At 36.5% G+C, this 25,920-nt stretch overlaps 1 protein-coding gene across 2 annotated transcripts in view; it reads left to right on the forward strand.

Moving 5' to 3' along the window:
• LOC145671668 (uncharacterized) overlaps nucleotides 1–25,920 on the forward strand; it is a 1,096,828-nt gene that overhangs the window by 835,849 nt on the left and 235,059 nt on the right. For both annotated transcript variants that reach the window (XR_014128525.1, XM_081740866.1), the window contains exon 4: nucleotides 7,537–7,674. Coding sequence is in view for 1 of the 2 variants with exons in the window: in XM_081740866.1 (XP_081596992.1) it covers nucleotides 7,537–7,674 (138 nt within the window). In the remaining variant the exon portion in view is untranslated. The remainder of the gene's footprint in view (nucleotides 1–7,536; nucleotides 7,675–25,920) is intronic.

Below are 25,920 nucleotides of genomic sequence, written 5' to 3' on the forward strand. Positions count from 1 at the left end.
ATCTTGATATGTCACTCTTTCATAATCCATTACTGGTATTGTAATATCTTTCTTCTTGATTTTTTTTCAAAAGCTTGTTGGTTTGTAAACAAGTTTGTTTCTAATTGCAAAAAGTATATCTATTTTAATTACTTATACAATTTCTTTACCATTTTTCTAAAACCTCAAAATTTATATACCATTTTAGCATTTTTGATCTCATGTATATACATTCTAAGTTATGCCTAATAACAATAATAATAACCCTATTGTGTTTTGTAGTATACATGACCATTTCCTTTCTCACATAGTTCCTCTTCATATGAACATATCCTTTCCCCTTCATGTTCAGATTCCAAATACAAGATCCCGGTATTTCATCTCCTCACTATTCGTACATATCACTGGAATGCGTCAGTTCGATTGTAGTTTATCTTCTTCACTTAAAAACAATAAAGTATTTGGACTCCCTTCCTCTTCTCCATCACGCACACACACACACACACACGCATACTTAAAAGATCTTGTGGTACGGTGTGTAACACAATTGAAGCTGTGACTTCCGTAACCGCACAAGTCCAACAGAAGAGAAATATTGAGAAACTCAATAAAAACTGAATATTTGTTGAAAATGTGAACTTGGAAATCAGATTTTTTTTCCCATACTTATTGACATTTGTTATTCATCAAAGTGTAAGCATGAAAAACGTCTGATTTCCAAGTCCCCATTTCCAACAAATATTCACTTCCTATTGATTTTCTGATATCTCTTCAGCTCGACTTGTGTGGTTATGGAAGTCATAGCTTCAATACCTCTCTTTCTCTGGGAAATCTTGGAAATGCATGTATTACAATCAGGGATCTCACTCGGGTCCAACATGTACAAAATACAATTATACAGAGTGGCCCAAAAGTAGGTACGCAGTCCCGCACTGATCGGTCATGACATTTTATACGATTTACTGATTGTTATCCATACAGGTATTCGTTTTAGTTTCTTCCTTATCTGTTCTTAATTTATTTTAACTTATAGCTTAAGCTCCGGACAAACCACAACAAATAAATTCATTATCATAATAAATTAAAATGTCTTTTATAAGTAAAATTAATTATACCTACTTTTGGGACACTCTGTAGTACGGTGTATCCAACAATTGTTTATTGATTGTTTTCAAGATTTAGCTAGGTTTGCACGATTAAATGAACACACAAATCGCTAGAGATGACATACGAGTATCTTTAATTTCATTTTTTTCTAAAACAATCGAATGTCTCCTCTGGATAAGTGTATGTTTTTACTCTAGCAAACTCAGATCTGGACTTTCGGAGTGGAGTAATGTCATACGTTTAAATTAATCTTCCTATACTCACGAAGTTTCTTACAATTCCCCCTTTTAAAAAAATGAAACCCTTCTCATTTTAATAAGCTGGTGATTGGTTTTCGGTTTAATAAATTCAGTTTAAAAGTTCTCACATTTTAATAATAGATGAAAAATTCAAATGGAGAGGTTACTACTTCTACCTGATTTTCCGCCAAAACGCCATTGTCTCCAGGTACTTCCCCGAAACATTCCTTTTGAACGTCTTCTTTATTTAGTTCTTTCTTTAAAATCATACTCAGTAAGAGTCGCTCTGACTAGAAGTGAGTAGTTCCACCTCTGAATAAAGCTGGAAATTAATGTGTGTTTACTATGATCTATTAAACTATCACTTTAAATATGTTCTAGTAAATGCGCGATATATAAAGAAGGGAAAAGTTTCTACTTAAAGAAGAAGAAGGAAAGAGAACAAATTAATAAGGGAACGTAAGAAAGATAAGTAGAAGACAAGAATATATCCGACCGAGAAGTATATTGTAAAATTTTGTCTCATATAGGATCTTTGGGTAGAGCATTTAATAAAAAGAGCGTCCGGAATCAACTCCCACTACCAGTTCTATTATAAAACTCCCTCTATAAAAGTATTTTCACAAAATACTCTACAATTCAATCTCTGTAGAAGTAAAGGTTAAGTTATAGGTGGTCTTTGACCGTAAGGTCGCAGACAGGATCTCCAACAGAGCCCCGTAGCAGACTAAGAGGAGTGGATTTAAGGAGCCAATGCTCCGTAACAAGCAGAGGGGTGTTAAGTGGCCAACAGAGCCCCGTAGCAGGCTAAGTGGCTGAGGTTAGGATTCCCAGACAGAGCCCCGTAGCAGGCTAGTCCCGTAGCAGACTAGAGGCCTGGGGTTAGGTTACTCCAAGAGTCCCGTAGCAGACTAAAGGAGGGTCACCAGAAAACTGGTATCGAGTTGCCTTCGTCCATCCAATTTATAGGGTCCTTTGGGTGGTGGTGGCGCTGCTGCTCCGATGTCGTCTTCTGCTTCGTGGGAGGAGCCAGAAGCCGTCGTCTGCATGTGATTATACAGGGTGTGATTGAAAAGTACCATAACTTTTCCCTCCGCGCGGCTCCCTGGCGTTCGAAAAATGTGAGGGGTGGGGGAAATGTGTGCGGGACCTTCCTCTTTCAAGCGGAACTTGGCCCAGTGCGCTGCAAGCAGCGGTTGAGAAAGCATCGCTGACCGCGCGAACGTCGTTTTGGTCGTCGGTCACGTTTTTTGAGCGCCGAATATGGAGTCAAAGATTGACAACGCTACGCCATCAAGTTTTGTGTCAAACTAAAAAAGACGTTCACCGAGACCCAGGACCTGCTCAAGGAAGCCTTTGGGAAAGATGTGATGTCCCGTACTCGGATCTTTGAATGGCACAAGGCCTTGAGGGAAGGCCGGGAGGACGCCAATGAGGAACCACGCTCTGGGAGGCCGTCGACGTCGAAAACCGATGAAAACGTCGACCGAGTTCGCGAATACCTGAACCTGGACCGTCGGACAACCCTCCGAGAGATCAGTGAAGAACTTAATTTGACATACTATGCAGTGCAAAAAATTGTGACTGAAGAATTGAACATGCGGAAGGTGTGCGCCAAACTGATCCCCAAGGTGTTGACCGAGGAGCAAAAAGAACTGCGAGTGAAAATGAGTCGTGAAGTGCTGGATTGTGTGGAAGCCGGCGAAGAGTTATTAGACAGTGTGATCAGTGGTGATGAAACATGGTGCTACGAGTACGATCCCTCGGTAAACTTGATGGCGTAGCGTTGGTCAATCTTTGACTCCATTTTCGGCGCTCAAAAAACGTGACCGACGACCAAAACGACGTTCGCGCGGACAGCGATGCTTTCTCAACCGCTGCTTGCAGCGCACGGGCCGAGTTCCGCTTGAAAGAGGAAGGTCCCGCGCACATTTTCCCCCATCCCTCACATTTTTCGAACGCCAGGGAGCCGCGCGACGGGAAAAGTTCCGGTACTTTTCAATCACACCCTGTAGGTACCTCTGGTGGGAGACCCTCTTGCCGAACCATGTGGTGGTGTTTGTAAACATTGATGCGTGGAATTGCTTGTTTACGACATCACATAAGATATTACAATATTTCTAATTGGACAAGTGTACAGCTGAACAAGCGAAAGTGTTACTTTTTAATGAAGGAGTGGAGTCTAATTAAAAGTTTATCTCTGGGAAGTATATAAGAGGTGACCAACTCCCAAATAGCCAGAAGGAGTGGTAGCCTGATGAAGACACAGTTATTGTGTTGCAACTGTTAAATGAATTGTTTTATTTGTATATAATCACATAACCTTTCTTCAGTGTGTTATTGTGTATAGTTTGACTATATAGAAACAAGACCTCATAAAATAGTTATAAAAACGCACAATATATTCAAATCCAAGGATCTTACTCAAGATATTCGTTGTCAGAACGTTACCTAAGTAGGCACTCGCTCTTGAAGCAGCTTCAATAAAAATGATTGCTTTATTGTATTCCAATGATTGATCGGAGGCCCAAGTAAGTCCAAAATGCTTCTTAAGAAATAATCAACTACGAACTTAACAGAGTTTAGCTCAAGAGGCCAACTATGATGTTTTTCATCCGGACCTAATGGGTCTTGGACGACACCGTATTAGCTATAGATAATCAATAACTTTCAGTTCATTTTGACAATAAAATAGCATTTTCAGGGGAAAATGGGCTTAATGGGCTTTAGCACAATATTCATATGAAAATCTTATTTAGTTCAAATTGACGTGGAATTACTCAGTTTGCTCACAGAAGTGTTATCACGGATATTGGTAGATTGAATTGAGGTTTAGTGTCTCCCTCCAGCACCGAGGCTACATCATGAGGCGTGACCTACAACTTAAAGTGGAATATGAACTACATGACCTCTTCTGGGAATTGAATTCCGGTCTCCTGCGCCAAAGACGCGTATGGAAACAACATATTATTATGGATACGAAATGCTACAAAATTCAAGCTCTAAACGTCAGCAAATTCTTGCTTCTGATTGGTCAAAGCTAAATACGGTTAACGTATTCTTGCTTGCAATTGGTCATTTTTTTTTTTTTAAATATTATTTTAATCGTAAGTCTTCAAGAGTTTAAACATTATTTTACAAATGACGTTCCACTAATAAGTACCAAGTGCACATTCAGTTTAAATATCAAACAAAATTTATTTTTGCTGCTGGTAGTAACATACATAAAGAAAATAATTATTATATTTGTAAAGTAGCATTTGAAGATATATATGTAATTTTATATACTCAAAGTACACTAAAGTTACTGTAGACTACTCAATAGTATACCACTCTTTAGAATAGTTTTTTTTTACTGTAAAACAAATGTCACAGTGAACAATTAAGCGGACAATCTTCCCCCTAGAACGTTTACACTTAAGCGGTTAACCACTATAAGTTGTACTTTGTGGTGACTATAGAAAAAAAAATCTTCAATTTCAACGTTTCAATACAATAGTTTCCTCATGGTTAAGCGGGTAGCGTAGGCGCCTTTGGCGTGAGAAAGCCGGCTTCGACTTCAAGCAGAAGTTCATGTGATTCGGATCACAAGTTAAACTGTACGTTTATGTCTCATGTAGCCTACATCTACCATACATGTTTTTACAGTAATAGTTACATCTGACGCGCCTGAATGGAAATTTTCTCCATGGCCGTAAATGACGTGTACGTTAATGACTTTTTGTACTAGAAGTAAAAAACACACAGAAATGTAACTCAAATATTAATCAAAGCATAATGAGTTCTTTGGTTTGCTAGTTAAATTAAATCTATTCGTTTCTGGATGAGCTACATTATTTAGCAGTTGAGTGTACCATATTTCACGACAACCAATCTCTTTCATTGTTACATTACAAAAACATCAGGCTTGTTTACATAAAAATAAACAACTGTTCCTGTTGTCCCCACTATTGCAGCTTAGGTAGATCATACGAGGATCAGAGGAACAACAGAAATTCCCGATTCCTCTCTGTACGCCCCTGTGTCAATCGCTCGGACGACAAAATCTCATCAATTTGTTTGAACATAAATCTGAACTCTTCCATTGAAAGAATTAGTGATAATTTGGTCAGGTAAGTTGTCTGTCTTTTGTGTTCCACGTTTTCAGCATTTCTCACTTTCCTACTTTTGTGTTCTTACTGAAGCAATGTTGGTCCTTTTAGTACACAATATGGAACATCTATTGTCCGTGGCAGTCGAATTGACGTTTATCCTTGAGCACTATCTTACGTCAATAATCCGCTCACAGCGAAGATGTTTACGATGAGAAGTTGAAGTTGGGTGCGGCCAACATGCTGTACTGTGCTGTGTGTCAGTGATACAATAACATTATCACCCTGTACCAGTGCGAACAGCCGCTTCGTTTAAAACAAATTTCTCAGCAGAGGTTTGGCAACATGGGATTGCAAGCTTACTGGCTCACCAAACGTCAAATCGGTTTCCACGTAGTATATTTTTATTTTAGATTGAAAGTTTCTGTGTTATGACAGTGGAATACCTAAGTGACATTAGTGTGCTTGATGTTTTTGTATGTTCTATTTTCATTTTAAATTCACGAAAAATGCACTTTCTGTATCGAATCCTTCTATAGTGATACAAGTGTTATATCGAAAGTAGTGCAAAAGTGTGCATAATATATTTTAGTAACCAAAATAGATCTCTCTCAGTTAGCATGTTCTTCTTCTTCTTCTTCAATAAATTCTCTTGTTCAAAGATAAAAAGATGGTAGATTATGAAGAGGATATACTTGTTGCGTTTCAAACCTGTAACGACACTTGTTTTTGATCCAATGAAATTTGGGTTATATTTGCAATCAGGAAATGGTTCACAAAAATCTTTCATGCATCTTCTGGATGCCGTAAGAAATTCAAGAAGCAGCTGCAGTACTGAGCCCTTTGATGTCTTCTTCTCTGGGATGGGCAGGAGATAATAATGTCATCATTCTTCTTGATTTTGTGAAATGAGTCACGCTTTGATCAACGATCGTTACATTTATTCATTTTAAATAGCTTACAAGAACTATTAGAAAATAATACAAAACAAGAATCCGAAAGTTGTCCACACTGATTGTGGCAGTTTGCACAATATGCACATCTTGTGTTAAAAAAAAAAAAAACAGTCGATGAGCAGATTAAACTGTTCAGTTGCCGCACTTATCATACAAACCAGATATAGCGCTCTCAGAATTCCATCTGTTTGACACAATGAAGTATGTTTTTGAAGGACAATGAATTGATGACACGGGGTATATTAAATTGACTAATTATGAAAAAAGTGCGGTGATTTAAAATTATAGAAAGTGTTACACGAGTTGGGATATGGAGGCTTCGTCTTGTAATCAAGCTCTATTCTAAAGCTGGGTTGTCACTTTACAAGAATCTTGTAGCTATCATAAAACATCTTGTAATTATTTCTCCATGGAAACATAATCTTGAAAGAGACGTACAACATTTTGTCATTCATCTTGCAAGGAGTCAAACCATGTGTAACTTCCTTCGTCGTCTTACTTGTTACCTGCTATCACTCTCCCGCTGACATAAAGAAAATACTAGTTTCGCCGCTTCCGAAACAAGAGATTCTATTGTACGGGGAGGGAAAACGCTACAAAACACACGTCTTTAATGATGAGGTTCACTATTTGTCCACTAGAGTACAATGTTGCATGGGTGGAGATATCTTTCTTGCTTTCAGAAAGTTGTAATGTGTAAACAGTAAATAGAAAGATCGGGTTACAAGATTTTTTTTAATGACAGCTACAAGATTCTTGTGAAGTGACAACCCAACTTAAGTTAGATAGTGGTGAGGAATAATCTATTCTGTGATGGTGATCTTGCTGATGGGTCATACCCCCGTCAACTATACGGATTAAAACCCCGGTCATGCTTCAGAGTCCACGTTAATATTCGATTCCATCCTTCATAAACTCGTGTGTTTAAAAACCCAAAACATGTAAACGGGAATAAGATAAATAGACGGAAAGAGGTTTTCTCTACCAATATGTCCAATTTGAAAGATGTATATCAATTACCTCTAGCTTTCCTTCGATAAACCCCTTGCATTTAATAAATATCCCATATGAAGTAGAATTCAATTACTCGTCTCCAAGTACTATTTTGTTCTGTCTTACTTGTACATTTTGGCAAAATTTAAGCATTTACCGTTTATATTTCAGGACAACATTACAAAATCGTTTCAACTTAACAGACCTAGCGATTGCAGAACTTAATGACTCTATTGATATGGCTTCTGATGCTTGGAGAAGCGTGTTTCAAGGTGGTTTGGACTTCAGGCATCATCTCACTGAGTTCAGGTTTGAATCAAACCTATGTACATACATAATGTAATACAGCGTTTATATACTATCAAAATTGCAGGTAAATCTTTAAGTTAGAATACGCTTTACAATAGCAACAAAATCTTTCAGAAAAAGTCTATCATTTATTAAAACGTAATATGTTTGATATATGTAGTTTCAAACACAATAGGACACACAGTTTTCGCTGTTGAACCAACATTATATTATAATTGGAGTGCTACTTGAATTACTTAAATTTCCAGATAGAATTCCAATCTAAAGTCAGAAACTATGGCGTCGGGGGTTGATGTGTAAACCATACATCGCCCAGTATAAAGCACACTCTCTGATCATGATTAGTATTGTCCGCTATAAGCTATATAATCAGGTAATTTTAGTCTTGATATTTATTACATTGTATGGTTTATCTTAGCGAAGCGGAAAAATATATTTAAAACAAATCACTTTTGCATATATTTGTTTTGTCAGCAAAATGGACGTTTTTTCATATTAGTTAATACACTTAAAAAGTGCATTTTCTTTTCTTTAAAATAGGCAACAAAAGCTTATTAAAAATGTTCACACTTTTGCAATAGTTTAGTTTCCTGTACCAGCATTGCCGAGAAAGTTTTAGGTTACGTTACATTAGGTATTCTGTTCGGAGTGCACTCTCCATGAAAAACACGTTAGGTATTCTGTTCGGAGTGCACTCTCCATGAAAAACAGAATATCTCAGCTTGGTACCTACTTGTGTCTGCCATGGTGATTTGATAGTTCAATAGAAATCCGATGCTTCAAAATTAGCTCTTCAAATAACTAAAAGGCAGGTTTTTGTTTTCCATGGTGACGTTTTCTACCGTATTTAACCAATGTCAAGGTTATCTGTTGATCAAGTTTGATGTACCTTGTCAACACCAAGGTTTTATGAGACATGGACCTTCAATTTAAAGTGAATTCGAACTCGGGATCAAAGGTGCATGAGTTAGCTACTAAACTTGCCGAAATGGCTAATGTTAGAGCAGGTTTTATATTAATAATTTATCATTTAACATGTCAATTACCTATTGGTTAAGGTCAATTTATAATATTTGTGAAGTAATTCTTTATTCATTCAGCTAATTTCTAATTATGGTTTCTATTATTTGTATGTTTGTTTTCAGGTATGGATTTCCCTTAAATTCGGTTATTTTAATTATGAATCAATTTCAGACAATTACGAATAAAACAGTTAATTATGGTAAATATAAGTTAAATATTCGTACGGAGAGCAATATTTTTTGTGCAACTTTTCACCCATAATATTTCATTCCAATCATGTTTACCAAACAAATATCTAACAAATTCTCAAAATTTAATATTTATTAAGTTATGTTATTCACAAAACATTTACTTTTATAACAATTATCATTGCATTCGAGAATTGAACAAATATTTTCTCACGTTCTGTTATTGACCACGAATGGCAGTTACATTTCTAAGAAACATTGAGTAGTTCTTCATGCTATATCTGCCACGTGTAATTAAAACAAATTACGTAGTTTCTCTAAATTGCAAATTTATTAAATAAAATATATATTAGAAATTTGTGTCACTATATTTATCTTATGTATACAAATCCTAAAATATATAATATACTATACCTGGTACTTAATTGCAATAATTTCATCGTAGAATGCATATTGTGATACAAATATTAAACTTGTGTTTTCACACAATTATACGAAAACTAAATAAATAAACCATGTTTTGCTTTTGCAGCGCAAAACGTGAGGGCATCATTAAGATTGCGTAAGTTTAAATTATAAAGCACAACAGAATATTTATCTTCGTTCGTGGAACTCATTTATTATTTTCGTTAAAAATTAGTAGAATCGATGTATCTGATTGCCCTTGATAAGTTCACCGAACACAGTTTATTTGTTTATGTTCTATTGTTTCACCCGTTTTTGGTTCAATGTTTTATTTCAATATGGCGTGTGTAATATAGTCCAACCACCATCTTATTTTTCTATACAGTGTTGTCAATCTCAAACGTGTATTTTTCCATTCTTTTATGTTTCATAATCAAAACTTAGCACGCTTTGATATATATAGATATACGTACAGTGTTATAAATAAATTTCATATGTATCTTAGTTAATATTTTTTGGGGTAAGTTGTTTCCTACTTAATGTTTAAAAATATGTGATATAGTGAATATTTTTTGTTTATAAATTTACATTTTTTTCTTTACAAATGTGCAGAATTTTGATTAAGAAATTACATGCTTCATTCAACGTTTCGATGCAGCTAAATATTTATAGAAAGGCACACACGAACACACACACACACACACACACATATATATATATATATATATATATATATATATATATATATATATATATATATATATATATATATATATATATATATATATATCAGGGTAGCCCATAAATATGTACATGATGTTTTAAAGACTGCGGTAAAGAAACTAAAGATATGCCACATTGACTTGATCCCTAGCCTTCCCTAGCAAGCACTGCTATCGGCTGAAGGAATTCCACTCGCTTTCTCTCGCTTAGCAACAGCTGAACCCTTATTGGTTCAACGCGTGGGTGTGTGAGGGTGTTAGCTTTAGTTCGCATTTTTGCCACGGCTCAAGACATTTTGGCAGCACAATAGCAACATAACTTGAACATAAACATGTTACTCTAGTACCTTCCCATGCTAGAATTTTAATCTCTGTTCTGTATGGCATGTTTCAATAATGCACCATTCAAATCGATACATGCCTGGAGACGAAGAGCAATCATCCAAATCGATACATGCCTGGAGACGAAAAGCAACCATCCAAATCGATACATGCCTGGAGACGAAGAGCAATCATCCAAATCGATACGTGCTTGGAGACGAAGAGCAACCATTCAAATCGATACACGCCTGGAGACGAAGAGCAACCATCCAAATCGATACATGCCTGGAGACGAAGAGCAATCATCCAAATCGATACATGCCTGGAGCGAAGAGCAACCATCCAAATCGATACATACCTGGAGACGAAGAGCAATCATCCAAATCGATACATGCCTGGAGACGAAGAGCAACCATCCAAATCGATACATGCCTGAAGACGAAGAGCAACCATCCAAATCGATACATGCCTGGAGACGAAGAGCAATCATCCAAATCGATACATGCATGGAGACGAAGAGCAACCATCCAAATCGATACATGCCTGGAGACGAAGAGCAATCATCCAAATCGATACATGCATGGAGACGAAGAGCAACCATCCAAATTGATACATGCCTGGAGACGAAGAGCAACCATTCAAATCGATACATACCTGGAGACGAAGAGCAATAGTCACAAGGAGCTTGAAACACCCGTATTGGTATCCTGTGGAACTCTTCTGTGATAGCTCCTCGTAGTACGACCAAGTTGCGTATGCGATGTTAATACAGTTTGTCCTTTTAAACCGCCCTCATAAGAAAAAGTCAGGTGGTGTGAAACCGGGAAATCGAGCTGGCCAAATGATATGCAAGTCGCAGAATACAAACGCACACGCTGTTCTGCCATCTTGTCTGGCAAGCACTACCGGTTCTAAGTCCAGTGACCGTTATCCCCATTCTCAGGCTACACAGTGTTGCTATATCGAAACTTTTTTGTCGACAATTACGAATACTAGAGTCAGTCAAACATCATATGCATAATTATTTGCAAACCTCTCAAAAATCTTAATATTAACGTTACGTTTGTAATAGTGCATTCTTTCGACTTGGAATATTAACTTTTATCAAATAACAGATAATTTTTGATATTGAAAAGATGTAAAAGAAGTATTAGGAATGAAGAAATATCTTCCTCATGTTAAATAAAAGGAGTCAATATATTGGTTAAATATACAAGTGTACATATATATATGTAGTATACCTGTGAAACTAAATTTATTATAAAGTTCAGTAATGTATAATTCAAGGAATAAGAAGAGGTAGATAAAGACAAATTATCGTAAGAGAAAAAGAATCAAGTGAGCATCGGAAATAATATCAGCTTTACCGTAACCATGAGAAAAAGTGAAATATTTCATTACGTCCCTTGGTTAAGCACTTTAAGGCCAAAGAAGACTGACGATTAAGTGAAAGTGAGTGATTTTGAAAGAATTTTTGAAAATGAGAATGTAAGGAAACGAACACTTACATGATGTTTTTCGCCACAAACGCCCATGTTCAGGGATCGAACCAGACACCTGTTGCATCAGAGATGAGTGCTAGACAACTGAGTCACCGTGTCTCTATCAGCAGTGGGGCTGATCATTTTGGAAATCGGACTCTCCAAATTGTCCCCTTAATTAAAAATTTTAAACAACAATACTTTCCTCACAAGTCACAATTTTGCAAGCTGATATAGATATCCTAAGGAACTGATGTACTAAATGGAACTTGGCTTTAAACCCCCAACAAATGTTCTACCCTCTCTATCTCTTTTCAAAAAATTGTACTTCTTCAGACATATAAGTCCTTATGCAGAGTAGTTTTGATTTATAATTAGCGTCATACTAAAGGCCTGACAACTGCAGGAAACATATGTTAGTCGAATTCTTTAGTATGGCACTAATTACTCGTCAAAACGAATCTGCATAAGGCCCAATGTCTTTAATGAACTTATGTACCCCTGACAAACAACGTCGAGCTGACTTATTTTATCTATATAAGGTTAACAATGGTAAAATTGATTCTGAGTTTTTACTATCGGAGATTAACTTTCGAGTTTCTCCCCGGCGAATGTACTCTTAATCTGCTAACTTACGAGATACTTAGGTTATCAATTGTAAAGCGCTCCTTGTTTTATAGGCTAGCGCATGATTACAATACATTGCTAACAGGATGTTATAATTTTACATCTGAACGAAATTTTAGAACTCAGTTGAAGAGAACATTGTAAATTTTAGAGGTGAACCTTCTTGTGTTGGTATATTCTTCGTTTCTTCTATTTGTTATTATTATTATTATGTTGTTCAGTTTGAGTCAGTTGGCTAAGTGATGTATAAAACTTTTTGAATAAATAAATAAATAAATAAATAAATTCCAGTTTCTACAGTAGTTAACACTAAAAGTTCAAATTGCATAATCTGAAATTGTCTTCACTATATTATAAAGTTCTGGTTCTGCAGGTCTAGGTACAGCTCACAGACAACTAGAAGAACCCTAAAACAGTGGAAGCGGGGAAAGGTCAACGATACGTTCATTTTCGGTTTTTGAGATGTGGTCTATACTTAGATGTCGTCTGCTACTCCGGATAGTTATCTGTGTGCTATTCCGTGGTGTCATTAGAAACATCCATGCGAAAAGTGGGCGAGCTCATACCTACGTCACACTACTTGTACTAGGGTTCTTCTCGTCATCTGTGAGCTGTAAAGCATAAGTAGAGCAAATTACAGTCCGGAATAGTTTTCTCCCGCTATTAGATGTTATTACAAAATTTTACTATAATGCAAAATAGATACAAATTCTCTAATGTTTGGGTTAAAGTAGGAGTTCCTTCAACCTGACAGTCTCGAGAAGGAATCCTCACTAAGCAAACTATATGAGGAGGGGCAGGACACTCGCTGCTCCACTGCAAGCAGAGAAGGGTTAGAGTCCCGACAAAGTTTCTCTGGAAGCTAGAACGGGGTTGGGATAAGGAATCTCCCAATGCTCCACTGCAAGCAGACAGAGAGAGAGAGGTAAAGATTCCCAAAGGCTCTACTGCAAACCAGAAGGAAACGAAAGCCAAGAGCTCCACTGTATGCCAAGGAAGGGGATTTGACCAGTTGAGACGGATGCTATCGTTGAAACCCTGTCGGTTTTATAGGTGCTTCAGGTGAGGCGGAGGTGCTGTTGTTTCTTCATCGTCACATGGCCAATGATGTCGGTATTGTCTCCGTCGCCTGCAGCTATAGTACTCCGCAGTAAGACGCATATGGTTGATGTTTGTAAACAGAAGCACATATCGAGTATTTGTAAACACAACCATGCGGGATATGTAAAAATTTAACATGCTTATCATATTATTGAAGGTGTTTATTACATGAAGATACACTGATGGAAATTCATCTAGTTTCTGAAAATAAATAAATAAAATTATCCCCTTGCATCTCTATTTTATTTCTTTCCAACAAGTTTTCCATCATCCAACAAGTTTTCAAGTTACATGTTCTCCTTGTTGTCGACTCTAAGGACAGTGTGAGCTCCTCCGTGGCTAAGCGGTTAGCGTACGCGCCTTTGGCGCTGGAGACCCGTGTTCGATTCCCGGCGGTACCTCATGTGGTTCGGATTCCACGTTAATCAGTAGGTCCACGTCTCATATAGCCTCGATGCTGAACGGGACGTCAAACTCAATTCAACTCTACGGACAGTGTTCAATATACTGCGTACTTCACACGTGATTGATCTGTGCTTTTGAGAACATACAAGGCATCCATCTAAATATGGAATATCTGAATCTCAACGCGGTAATTTCGTTGCAACTTAGACACGAGACAAGATCAGAACATAAGATTGTTCTGCAATGAAAAAAACACAATACTATACACTTATCCATCGGTTTCACGAACCTCGATTTAAGGAACTTCGGAAGCAATGCACAAAATCTGGAGCAGTTGCTTCAGTGTGGAAGTCGTGATTTTAAACTGAAAGGGGGTATTCAGAGAGAATTCGTTAATCAAGCGTTAGTCACGCGATTAGTTAGTGTCTTATTAGCTCTGTACTAAGAAGAGTGTACCCATACCTCGGATAAGAATAATAAATGTGGCAACTACGGAAATTTAGATGTGCGCATTTTGTAAAAATGAAAAGATGAAAAAAGAAATTCGAAATATTTTCTTTGTGGTTTAACATCACATCTACTTATAAATAGAATTATAATTAACCTATTCGTTTCTGAGGGATGTATTTGCGTGGGGGGAATAAGTAGAAATCAATTAATATTAACCAGTGGCGGCGATTGGACGTTAAAAGTGAGGGGGCAAGACATGATCTGAATATTTGGATATCAATGTTAGTTTTCCTGGTTATTTATAACACTTTAACGACAGGTTGTATAACTAATAGGATACTATCTTTTTCAGTTAAAATACCGTATATCGTTTTTCATATTTTATTAAGTAAATAGACGAGAGCAACACAAGTAGGTACTAGCTCTTGTGCTCTCAAACAACGAAGGTATAAGAAAAGATTTGATTCCTTGTTCATGAATATGTTAAAATTCTGTCTGGAAAATTCTGTGATCAGATTATTTAATAACAAATTTGCAAACCAAATAAATAGAAAGGATAATATTAATCATAGTAATGAATAATGAGGCTTGTTTTGTAGAAATTATATTGAAACTTGGGATTAATGAATAACTTGTATTTTTAATTCCACACATGCCACTAAATGTACGTTAGAAAATGAAAGACAGGAAATACTACAAGCATATACTACGACATTTAAAGAAATACGAAATTGCAATATTAAATCCTTTAAATTAAATCGCAATTCCTGTAGCTTTCTTAACTCCACGGAAAGACAAATAACCAATACGTACACACATAACGGTAAATATGATATGGCACCATTTTTGTATGAAAAAGTAACAAACACAAAAACTTTACATTTCCAAATGAAACTATATACATTAAGGGCTCACTTCAAATAAACTGGTGGGACGTTTCCTCACGCCTTCCCTAATCGCCGCCCCTAATATTAGCGATAATAGAAGGTTTATGTTGTAATTATAAGAGAAGATAATTTATCGATCAGTTGTAGTGTCACTCAGAAAGCTGGAATTTTCTACACATCACTCACTGTTCAGTTTGATAAACAGTTTTCTTATTGTAGAGGACTCGCTTAATAATTGTTTCATTGTTAATACACCAGATGAGGTGAAATGAAAGAAAAAGGGAAAGACAATTTAATTCCCTTTGTATTCTCATAATGTAAGTTTATTGTTGCTAAACCCGGAAACCCTCTGCTCTGAATTAATTACTGATGTGTGATTAACTTAGTCAACTACCATATGCTAATCAGAGATTTTGAATACACTTACAGTATATTAACCATGCGTTGGTCAAATTCTTAGTATGGCGCTAATCATATGTCAAAACAACTCTGCATAAGGCCCAAAATGTTGAATAAGAAAGTACAGTAGAAAGTCGACAATCCAAACTAATTGGGACCACAGGTAATTCGGATTTTTGAAAATGACCAAGAAAATGTCATTTAGGCTTAAATATACTGTAGGGTATGCTCTTTTATCGATACAGTGGTTATACTGTACAGTACAGACAGTAATTACAGTATCGTACGTAAAACTACTTACATTTAATGTTTCTGAAGAACCTGCACGTACACTGAGAAACAAATACATATGAATAAGCTTTTGTAAAAACACTGACTTCACACAACATCGATGGACAATCCTACTGTTTGTTTATCGCTAGCGCTAAGACAAAATGTAAAAAAAAACTTCTAGACACTGCGTTCGGACTTTTCGGGTTTTGACGTTTCGGGTTTTTGACGTTTGTATTATCGACGTTCTACTGTACATGGTATTTTTGTACTGTCAGGTTAGATAGATACTTGATTAAAAGTATAGTAATGTATCTTTTCTCTTTTTCGGTAATACGATTCTGGATAGTAGCCATTGTAGGTTTAAGTGTAGGATATTAAGGACAATCGCAAATATTGGATCGCTAATGCTCCCTGCAAGTTCGTTAAAACGAGATAAGAGTCTGCTGTGGTTTTTGAAACAAAATTATTTCCTTCTCTATGACGATCAATGTTAAAATTGGAAATGGTTATTCTCGTCCATTTTCAGTTTGAAAAGAAGATTAACGGAGAAGCGGAAGCTATTGTTGCGACGCTAAATCAATTCCAAAACCTACTAATTGCCATATTTTCCATTTCTCTCTCTCTCTCTCTCTCTCTGGATATTGAAAGGTGAAATCGTAAGTGGTAGTAAATTTATACCAGTTTCCCTTTTAGCAGAGAGACGCAAATGAGTATAGTATATTTTCTTGAAAATCTCGATCAATTTTCAAACTCGATATTTTCGCTGTTCGGGGGAAGACAATGCTTAGCGCCTCTTACGTTGGTGTCACTTGAAAAAGAAACAGTACAGATGATTTCGAGTCATCTCTCGCCGTTTTACACTTCCAAACAAAGCGATCCTTAAATAAAATCTTATAGAATGGGTGTGTTCATCTGTTTTTTTTTTTCTATCCATGCGTCTATCTGTCAACAAGCATCAGAGCAAAAATAGTAAAGAATAGCTACTAGTAGTTCGTTTGGAATAGACTCAGCGTTTCAAGAACATGTATCATCTTCTCTAGTCCGCTTTTCAACTGGAAATGGTAAAAATAGATATTTTTCGATTTTAACGTTGATTGCATCACAGTAAAGGCGGTAAGAGATGACCGAGACAAGCCCGCAACTAGAGGGGGACTAGGGGGGCTGGTCCCCCCTAAAGTTTTCATAGTCCCCCAGACTTCAATACAAAATACCATCATTAATACAAAAAAAAATAGATATTTGTAACAGAATTTTTAATGACTTAGCCCCTCTAACTTATTCATCCTCCCCCAAACCTCTGTAGCTGGTTGCGGGCCTGGACCGAGAACCAGTTTTCTGGAATCGATTTGTTCTAAGAACAGGTTTTATCTCCTCCTCTAGTCTATTTTTCAACTGGAAGTGGTAAAAATATATCTATTTCCGATTTTAACGTTAATTGCTTTATAGTAAAGGCGGTGAGAGCTTCGCAGGAATCAGTTTTCTGGAATCGATTCAGCGTCTTAAGAATATTTTCCTTCAGTCTTCTATTGAAACCGAGAATGGTACACTATCACTACCACTTCCGAATTCAATATTGATCTAAGTGAAGGAAAAATAGTCAAAGATGACAAAACTGTCTTTTCGATACGGATTCAAAGTTCCATGAAAAATTTCCGTCCGAATCTTTATCCCTCTGTTCAAATCAAAAGTGGTGGAAATCCACGATTTCCGATGTCTAAACTGAACGCCATACTTTAGAAAACGTGACAATAGATATTGAGAAGCAGTTTTTTGGTGTTCAGATCGTACCAGCAGCTTTATTCTTCAATTGCAATCAGAAGTGGTAAAACTCCATTCCCACTTCCGGTTTTAATTTTAATCTCCATATAAGGAAATTACCTTTTTTATAGTTTAACGTCTCATGTTACGCCCTTGAGTTTAAAGGAGACGGATGAATAATAAAACTGAATGTTTGTAAAATTAAACTTTTTGAGCTCTCCTGGGAATGGAACTCGGGACCACGTGTACCAAATTCACACGCGCTACCCACTTTATATATATATATATATATATATATATATATATATATATATATATATATATATATATATATATATATATAACTAAAGTTCATCCCAACCGGGCCACTTGTCTGTAAGCGCACCTTTCCTAGATTCCACACCACAGTAACACGAACACAGACAGATCGAAGAAAGGGGCCGCGGTGGCTCAGTGGTAGAGCGTTCACCTCTGGTGCTTGGGGTTCTGGGTTCGATGCCAGCACCCGCCAAGTGAACTTTGTGGTGGACAAACACCGTGTGCGTGGGTTTTCTCAGGGTTTTCCCATTACCTCCCACTTTCTTCATTCCACCATTTCATTCGTTTCTCATAATCACCGTCTCCTTTAGCCTAACCGGCATAACTGTGGGACGTAAAACTCAAACATTTCATTTCATTTTTTTTTACATCAAAGAAAGCTAAAAATTGCGACCATGTTCTCCACAGTAATTCGATCCCTCAGTCGATATCATCTCATGATTCAAAGCGAAACGCCCAGGACCAGTTTTTTTATTTATTTATTTATTTTTTTTTTACTGCCACTTTAGGAACTATTCAGATTGGTTACTCATAATTGTACAATATTTTATGAGAAGAGAAAAAAATAAGAAGATTCGTCTACAATACTCAATAAAATGAAAGATAATAAAAATAAACAAAATAAAAACAGACATAACTGACATAAATCCCTATAAAGTAAATGCACAAGAAAATAATAATAATAATAATAATAATAATAATAATAATAATAATAATAATAATAATAATAATAATAATAATAATAATAATAATAATAGTAATAATAGTAATAAACTAGTGTACATATGTTCATCCAGCACTTGAAGAGAGTTTGCAAACAGTGTTTATGGGTGAAAAAAAAAAGAGTTGATTTTCCATCTTTCTTTGAGAATTTGATACTTAGAACTGAGTAAATTACATTGCGTGCATTGAGTGAGAAATTCTCTATCACACAACAGAGACAAATCACATAATGTTGTGCTTTTGTACGGAGTAGTGATGAGCAAATGCAAGACCAAGACCAAGGCCGGTGGTCTTGGTCTTGGTCTTGGTCTTGCACATCCAGTCTTGGTCTTGGTCTTGGTCTTGCACACCCAGTCTTGGTCTTGGTCTTGGTCTTGCATGCAAGAGTCTTGCAAGTCTTGCATTTAAGAAATCTCAAGCTTTTCATAGGTAAATTTTATTATGGATATAAGGGATAATAAACTCAACAATGCGCCAATAGTAACGGAAATACAATGCATGTTTCTAAATGTAATATAGTTTAACTTTGTGTAAGTATCATGATAGTGTACAACATAGGTGATGGCCTTTCCTTTTTTTAATGGGTACCCACGCTTCACTACTTGTAAGATATGCCTAAATCACAACGTTTCGTAATCTGTTTATATTTTTTAACAGATCCAACACTCCACTGATTCCCAAACTGGGGAGGCTACCCCTGAGACGTATGAAAGAAAATCAAGACGGCACAAATTATTGAAATAACATGATTTGCAAAATTATTTTTACACTCTAAAGGCGCCAAAATTTTCTTTTCAACCACGATTAGCTAATCCTTTCAATTAAATATTGAGATTTTGTTTTACTGATTCCAATATGTACTCTATGGGGCAGAAACATTGACATTACGCAAAAGTGATGAAAAAATTGCAGGCTTTCGATACATGGGCATGGAGAAATAAAGGAGAGAATTAGCTGTGTTGAACGGACAACGAATGAGAAGGTGTTAAAAAAATTAGCAGTAGGAAAAAAAGAAGAATTTTAGATATTGTTAAGAGGAGGAAGAGGAACTGGTTGGGATGTTGGCTGAGGAGGAACTGTATTATGAAGGAGGTGCTGGAGGGTATTGTGGAAGGAAAGAGAGGGAGGGAGCGAAGGAGACTAGTTGAAGGAAGTTATTAAAATAAAATTGCTACGTCAAGACGAAGAGACTAGCTGAGGACCACCGAACGTCGAAGCTTCTCAGTTGCAGCAAGTAACCTGCCAATAATGGCAGAATAGCTACTATGAAGATGATGATATTTTTTAGCAATATTGACTAAAAAAAAGAAAGAGAGAAAATTAAAATAATAATTATTATAATCAAACCTCTTGATATTTTAGAATAATTTGAGTGAAAACTGAAAACGATTCAACTATCTATGTCTTTTGAGTAAATTCAATGTATATAAATACTTTTGACCTGTATTGGAAATACAAAATAAAGACATCAAACTCCAAGTTATTTGAAGTCTCACTTGTGAATATGGATTACTAGCATCAATTTTCCACTTCGGTGGGTTAAACTTTAAAAAAAATAATAATAATAATGTATTTTGTTAGTCAGTCACTTTTTACTATTAGTAAAGCGCTCTCTGATATCGGTCATTTTCGATTATTTTTATATTTCTTTCTCCTCCTTCTCCCGAAGTTGTGGGGCTGAGTTTGAATTAAAACGGCATAAGAAATGTCACTGTTCTTCTCAAAGACCCCAAGAATTATGGATTCGGCACTAATATCGGCCATTTTCAATAAACTTATATATCTCCTTCACCACCATGTTGCGAGGTACGGCATCGGAAGTGTCATTGTTCATCTCAATGACTTCGAAAATCATGAGTTTGACATTGATAATGGTAATTTTTGATAATTTTATATACCTGGTTCCTCCTACAAGTTGCGGTGCTGAATTTGCATTTAAAAATGATCGTACGTATTACTGTTCACCTTAGCGAAGCCGAAAACTATGAATTCAACATTGTTGGTCGATTTGGTCATTTTTGATCATTATTATGTATCTCCCTCTCCCCAAGTTACGAGGCTGAATTTGGTCGTAAACGGTATTGGAAGTGTCAGTATTCAACTCAGCGAACTGGAAAACTATGGATTCGACAAAAATATTTGTTATTTTCGATCGTTTTTATATATCTTCTCTTCCCACCGCCAAGCTACGGGGCTGAACTTGGATTTAAATAGCATCGGAAGTGTCACTGTTTAACTCAGCGACCCCTAAAACTATAGGCTCCATTTTAATAGCGGTCATTTTCGATCATTTTTAAATATCTTTCATTCCCCCTCCCCTAAACTGCACCGTCAAAGTGATAGGACAGAAACCACCTCAGGTTCGATCCTCATCTATGTTGAAAATGATATCGAGTTCGGTCGAATGTTTCAAGAGTTATTAAATTTTATTTATTTTTGTACATTTTACATCCCCACCTCCTACCGTCAAAGTGATTTGATAAAAAAAAAGAAGTCAGACCTCATCTATGCTGAAAATTTGAATGAGATCGATTGGCTGGTTCAAGAGCGATGAAGTCCCAAAGACAGCATTTATATTTTTAATTATATATATATATATATATATATATATATATATATATATATATATATATATATATATATATATATATATATATCCCTTCTCCCCCTTCGTTGCACCGTCAAAGAAAAACTATAAAAATCGGTCCACGCCTGAACTTCGTCTATGTTGAAAAGAGATCGTTCGGGTGGTTCAAGAGATTAGGAGTCACAAAAATAATCAATTTCAATTTTATAATATAAATTTATTGTTGTAGTATAATGTTATATCGTTCAATCCTCGATGTGCCGTATACCTAAGGAGGCTAAAAGTTATATTAATAAACTGTATTCAATGTATAAGCATCCGCCCATGAAATCAAACTTGCGGTCACATGCACTACGTTTTTATCAATGTCATGAAAATGTTATTTCGATATTAGTTTTAAGAGCACACATTGAAAATTTCCAACGGATGCTTGAGTCTCTGAGCCAAGGCCATACCCATGTAGTCTACACCTATGGTGTTCGGTATTAAAGATGTTCAATACTACATTTCTTTTTAGTTTTGGAAGAAGAACACCACTAATATGCTTTGAAATTAAATGAAATATCTAGTTTAACGTTCGACGATTGTGCACCAAGGCTAAGCGAGACAGTGATGATGAGAAATAACTGAAACGATGGAATGAAGAAAGTAGGAGGAAACGAAAAAATACCGAGAAAACCCACGCACACGGTGCTTGTCCCCCCCCCAAAAAAGCTCACATGTTACGAGATGACCCCTGTGTGGCTTGAAAACGAGTAATATCTACAGAAAATGCGAACAACCAATTCAAAAAACGACATACTGTTGCTATAAGCTACAGGGGCAGATCGACTCACACTGGTTGCATAAACTACTGGGAACACATTCACTCTAGCAGCATTTTTACTGAAGCCATGAAATCCATCTCCTTTTTTACATTATATATATAAAAAAATTCAAGTAGTGCTGATAGTTGTGCAAGACTCTTGCGCAAGAGTCTTGGTCTTGGTCTTGCACCCCTTGGTTTTGGTCTTGGTCTTGCATCGGGATTCATGGTCTTGGTCTTGGTCTTGCATGCAAGACTCTTACATGCAAGACTCTTGCGAAAACTGCAAGACCAAGACTCTTGCGCTCATCACTAGTACGGGGTTGTTCTCCACATTTCCCAGAAACTTCCAACTAAGGAAAACTTTCGAACATGTTCTTAAGCGATTGAAGGTGTCATCAGAGGCGAATCTAGAAAACTGAAACTGAAAAGGGGGGCAACTAGAACCTACACTTGGTAGGTATATCATGAGTTTACTATAAACTTTCAAAAATATGTAAGTAACAGCATAAATTATTTTTGTCACTCAAAAACTGGAGGCCTAGACCCCCCGGCCCCGAGCTAGATCCGCCATTGGGTGTAAACTAATTGATAAAACGTCTCACTTAATAAAGAGGCACAAAGTTAATTCTGTGGAGTCTGTCGGTTGGTGGGGAAAAAGGTTATGAACCATACTATACCATATAGAGCGTTGTTTTACACAGAGAACTTGATTGTGTATATTGATCTGAACCTGTGGCGGGCTATACTGAGAAAAGCATTCTGAATTTTAACAGAAATATTTCGTTCGGCTTATAACACTCTGCTATTGGCATCAGCGCCCGCTCCTAGACCAGCAGGGAGTGCTAAAAAGGTAGGAAATGACAAGAATTTGCTTTTTAATATGGACTCAGAGTCCCAAATATGAAGCGAGACTCACTTGTTCGTGAAATTAAACCATTTTGATATTTATTGGACGTCCCTCAAATGCGACCAACTTAATACTTTGCTAAATATATTTTCTGTTTCACTGTTATCAACGAGTAATACAATAGCTTAATCCTATTTGCAGGAATTCACTTCGGGAAGGAATTGTTCGCTCTTAAACCTGCATTTGTAATTATACAGTGTATAATTCTCATGTCCAATACATTTTTCCATGACGCAATGCGGTTTCATTACATGGTTTTGTTTTTGAAGAGTTGTAATAACATTTTTAAGTTATTAGTCATCAAACTTTACTCTCTGAAATGAAATTTTAACGCTTTTGTGTACGCTAAAAGAGCAATTACATTTCTCTTGTTGGTTTGTTTGAATGTTAAACGGTTCTGAACGAAAGAGAATTTCAATTTTTGTGTTTTCATTTTCAACGTTGGTTGTTTAAACAGAATTATCTCTAAGTATGTTTACTGTGCTCGTGCATCAGTTTATAAAACAAATAATATCTTAATCACTTTTAAGTTTTATTTTAATTTCGTTCTGCACATAGTTTCAATAAACAAAGCGAAATAAAATAGACCAATAATCAGCTTTAATCTTATTTAGAAATTAAACAAAATAAGCAAATACATGGTTTGAAATTAATAACCATATGAATACAAAAATAAACAAATAAATAAAGAGAAGCGCTCTCAGTTCAACCTGTTTATGCACTAAACGATCTTTGCATTAGGAACTCTTACCTCCAGTTCAACCTGTTTATGCACTAAATGATCTTTACACTAAGAACTTTTACCTCCAGTTCAACCTGTTTATGCACTAAACGATCTTTGCATTAGGAACTCCTACCTAATAGTATGTTGATCCACCTTTCTGAGCAATCACAGCTTGAAACGGCCAGGAACAGATTCTACAAGGTGCTGAGCATTCTATCAGTTCCTCCAATTAATTTTGGAGAAGTAGAGCAGCACGTTGCACACTTCGTTCGAACATGTTCCTTACATATTCCTTGAGGGTACAGTCTGGCGAGTTTGAAGGCCACAATAATGTTGTGAACTCACTTTCATGTTTCTCAATCCATTCTGTAGTGATTGCAGCTCTGTGACATGTTGCGTTATCCGCTTGGAATATAGCATTCTTATCACGGAATTCAACCTGAAGATAAGGTGCAGATTATTGACTAACATATTACTATAATTTTCGAAATTCAGTGTTTGATGAGTGATAACTGATGGTCCTAAGAAGTGCAAGGAGATCGATTCCTAGACAGTGACAGCACAATCACCGACCTGTTAAACTCTCATAGTGCCACCAAGACATTGACTCATGCTATTTATGCCAGATTTGAAGATGCTGGTTTTATAAAAAGCGGGACTCGTCACTCCAGACAACTATTTTTCACTGATCCATAGACTAACGATGCATTGCTTTTGCCCATGTCACCCGCAATTCTCGATGTTACTCTAGCCGAGACAAGGTACATCGCATGGTCATTGTACTTTTGGGCAAATTATTCCACTGTCACACGCTTACGCTGAGATGTCATACGTTTCATTCGTCGCTCACCACTTGCATCCAGCGCACGCAACTCACCCAAGCGTGATCGTCTGACGGATGTGTGGCTGTCATTCAACCATTGTTGGTGCATCCTTGAAACTGTAGTTCTTGAACATCGCACACGTATGGATGTTACACATATACTGGCACTGGCTGTTCGTGAACACACAGTTTGCTTTTGTTCAAAGTCACCGATATAACCTTATTTGACCATGACGAATGCCTACTGCGTTCAACTGTGTTTGATAGGGGTGCGCGTCTTCTGTGTTATCTGCTCATAGTGTGAGAGCCACATGTTATCGGCTATTCTAGAGCCAGTCCATCTCATGCCGAGTCTTACTAATGCAATGATCGTTCAGTGTATATGTTGTAGGTATATTCACGCGTAAGTTGGAAATGGATGCAATGACTTTGGTCATTCCCTTTTTGTTGTTTGTTTGTGTTTTTGTTTGAATGAACATATTTCTCTGGTGGTGAAATATAATTTACATCACAATATAACTATAATTTTCGAAACTGGACCATCAAAGAAAGTTCTTATAAATTATTTTTTAAAAAAGTTTTGATATTTTTATAGTGTAATTATAATCTCGGTGATATAGTCGTTAAGATATTTACCTATTAATATTAAGACCTATATTTGTCGTCCGGTGAGGGCACGAAATTTTTTGTTCCCATTGCAGCTGTGAAGTTCACCAGCACTTCTAAAATGGTATCTGGGGGCACTTGAGTGGTAGAAGAAACCGAAGTGTGAACTTGACTACGTCACCTCTTTAAGTCTGTGGCTTTTGAGAATGCATTTTCGAAGCGTTACCCCCTAGAGCGAACGCGACCAAGATGGCTATTTGGAACTTTACTTTCGCCAGAGTTATAAATCATACTGTGAGCCAGTCAGGGTTTCCAGGTCTTTTTTTGCCAAGTCCAGGTCTATAATAGCAGAGTTCCAGTACTTTGCACAAAGCATCTTCAAAGCAGATGTTTCTTGCTAAAATCCCCTTGCCTGGCAACACGTCTTTCCTTTTTTATTATTCCTTTTGACATCTTACAAACAGCAGGCGGTCTATTGTCCTGAAACGTACCAAATGTGCTCCAGCTGACGTTTTCTCTGTGTTTTTATTGCTTTTGCGTTTGTGATTAGCCATCCGCATTTAAATACATGGTCAGAGTATTCCAAGCGTACGCATGAGCAATAAAAACGCTACAAATAGCAAGGGACTAAGAGTTTTTCTCCCACAGTCTTTTGGACCGATACCGTTGGCATTCAAATGCTACTTGTGTAATTGATTCTTGTCTTTAAG

This window comes from Thermobia domestica, chromosome 15, assembly GCF_964235325.1.
Source record: "Thermobia domestica chromosome 15, izTheDome1.hap1.1, whole genome shotgun sequence".
In the NCBI taxonomy this organism is placed as follows: domain Eukaryota; kingdom Metazoa; phylum Arthropoda; class Insecta; order Zygentoma; family Lepismatidae; genus Thermobia; species Thermobia domestica.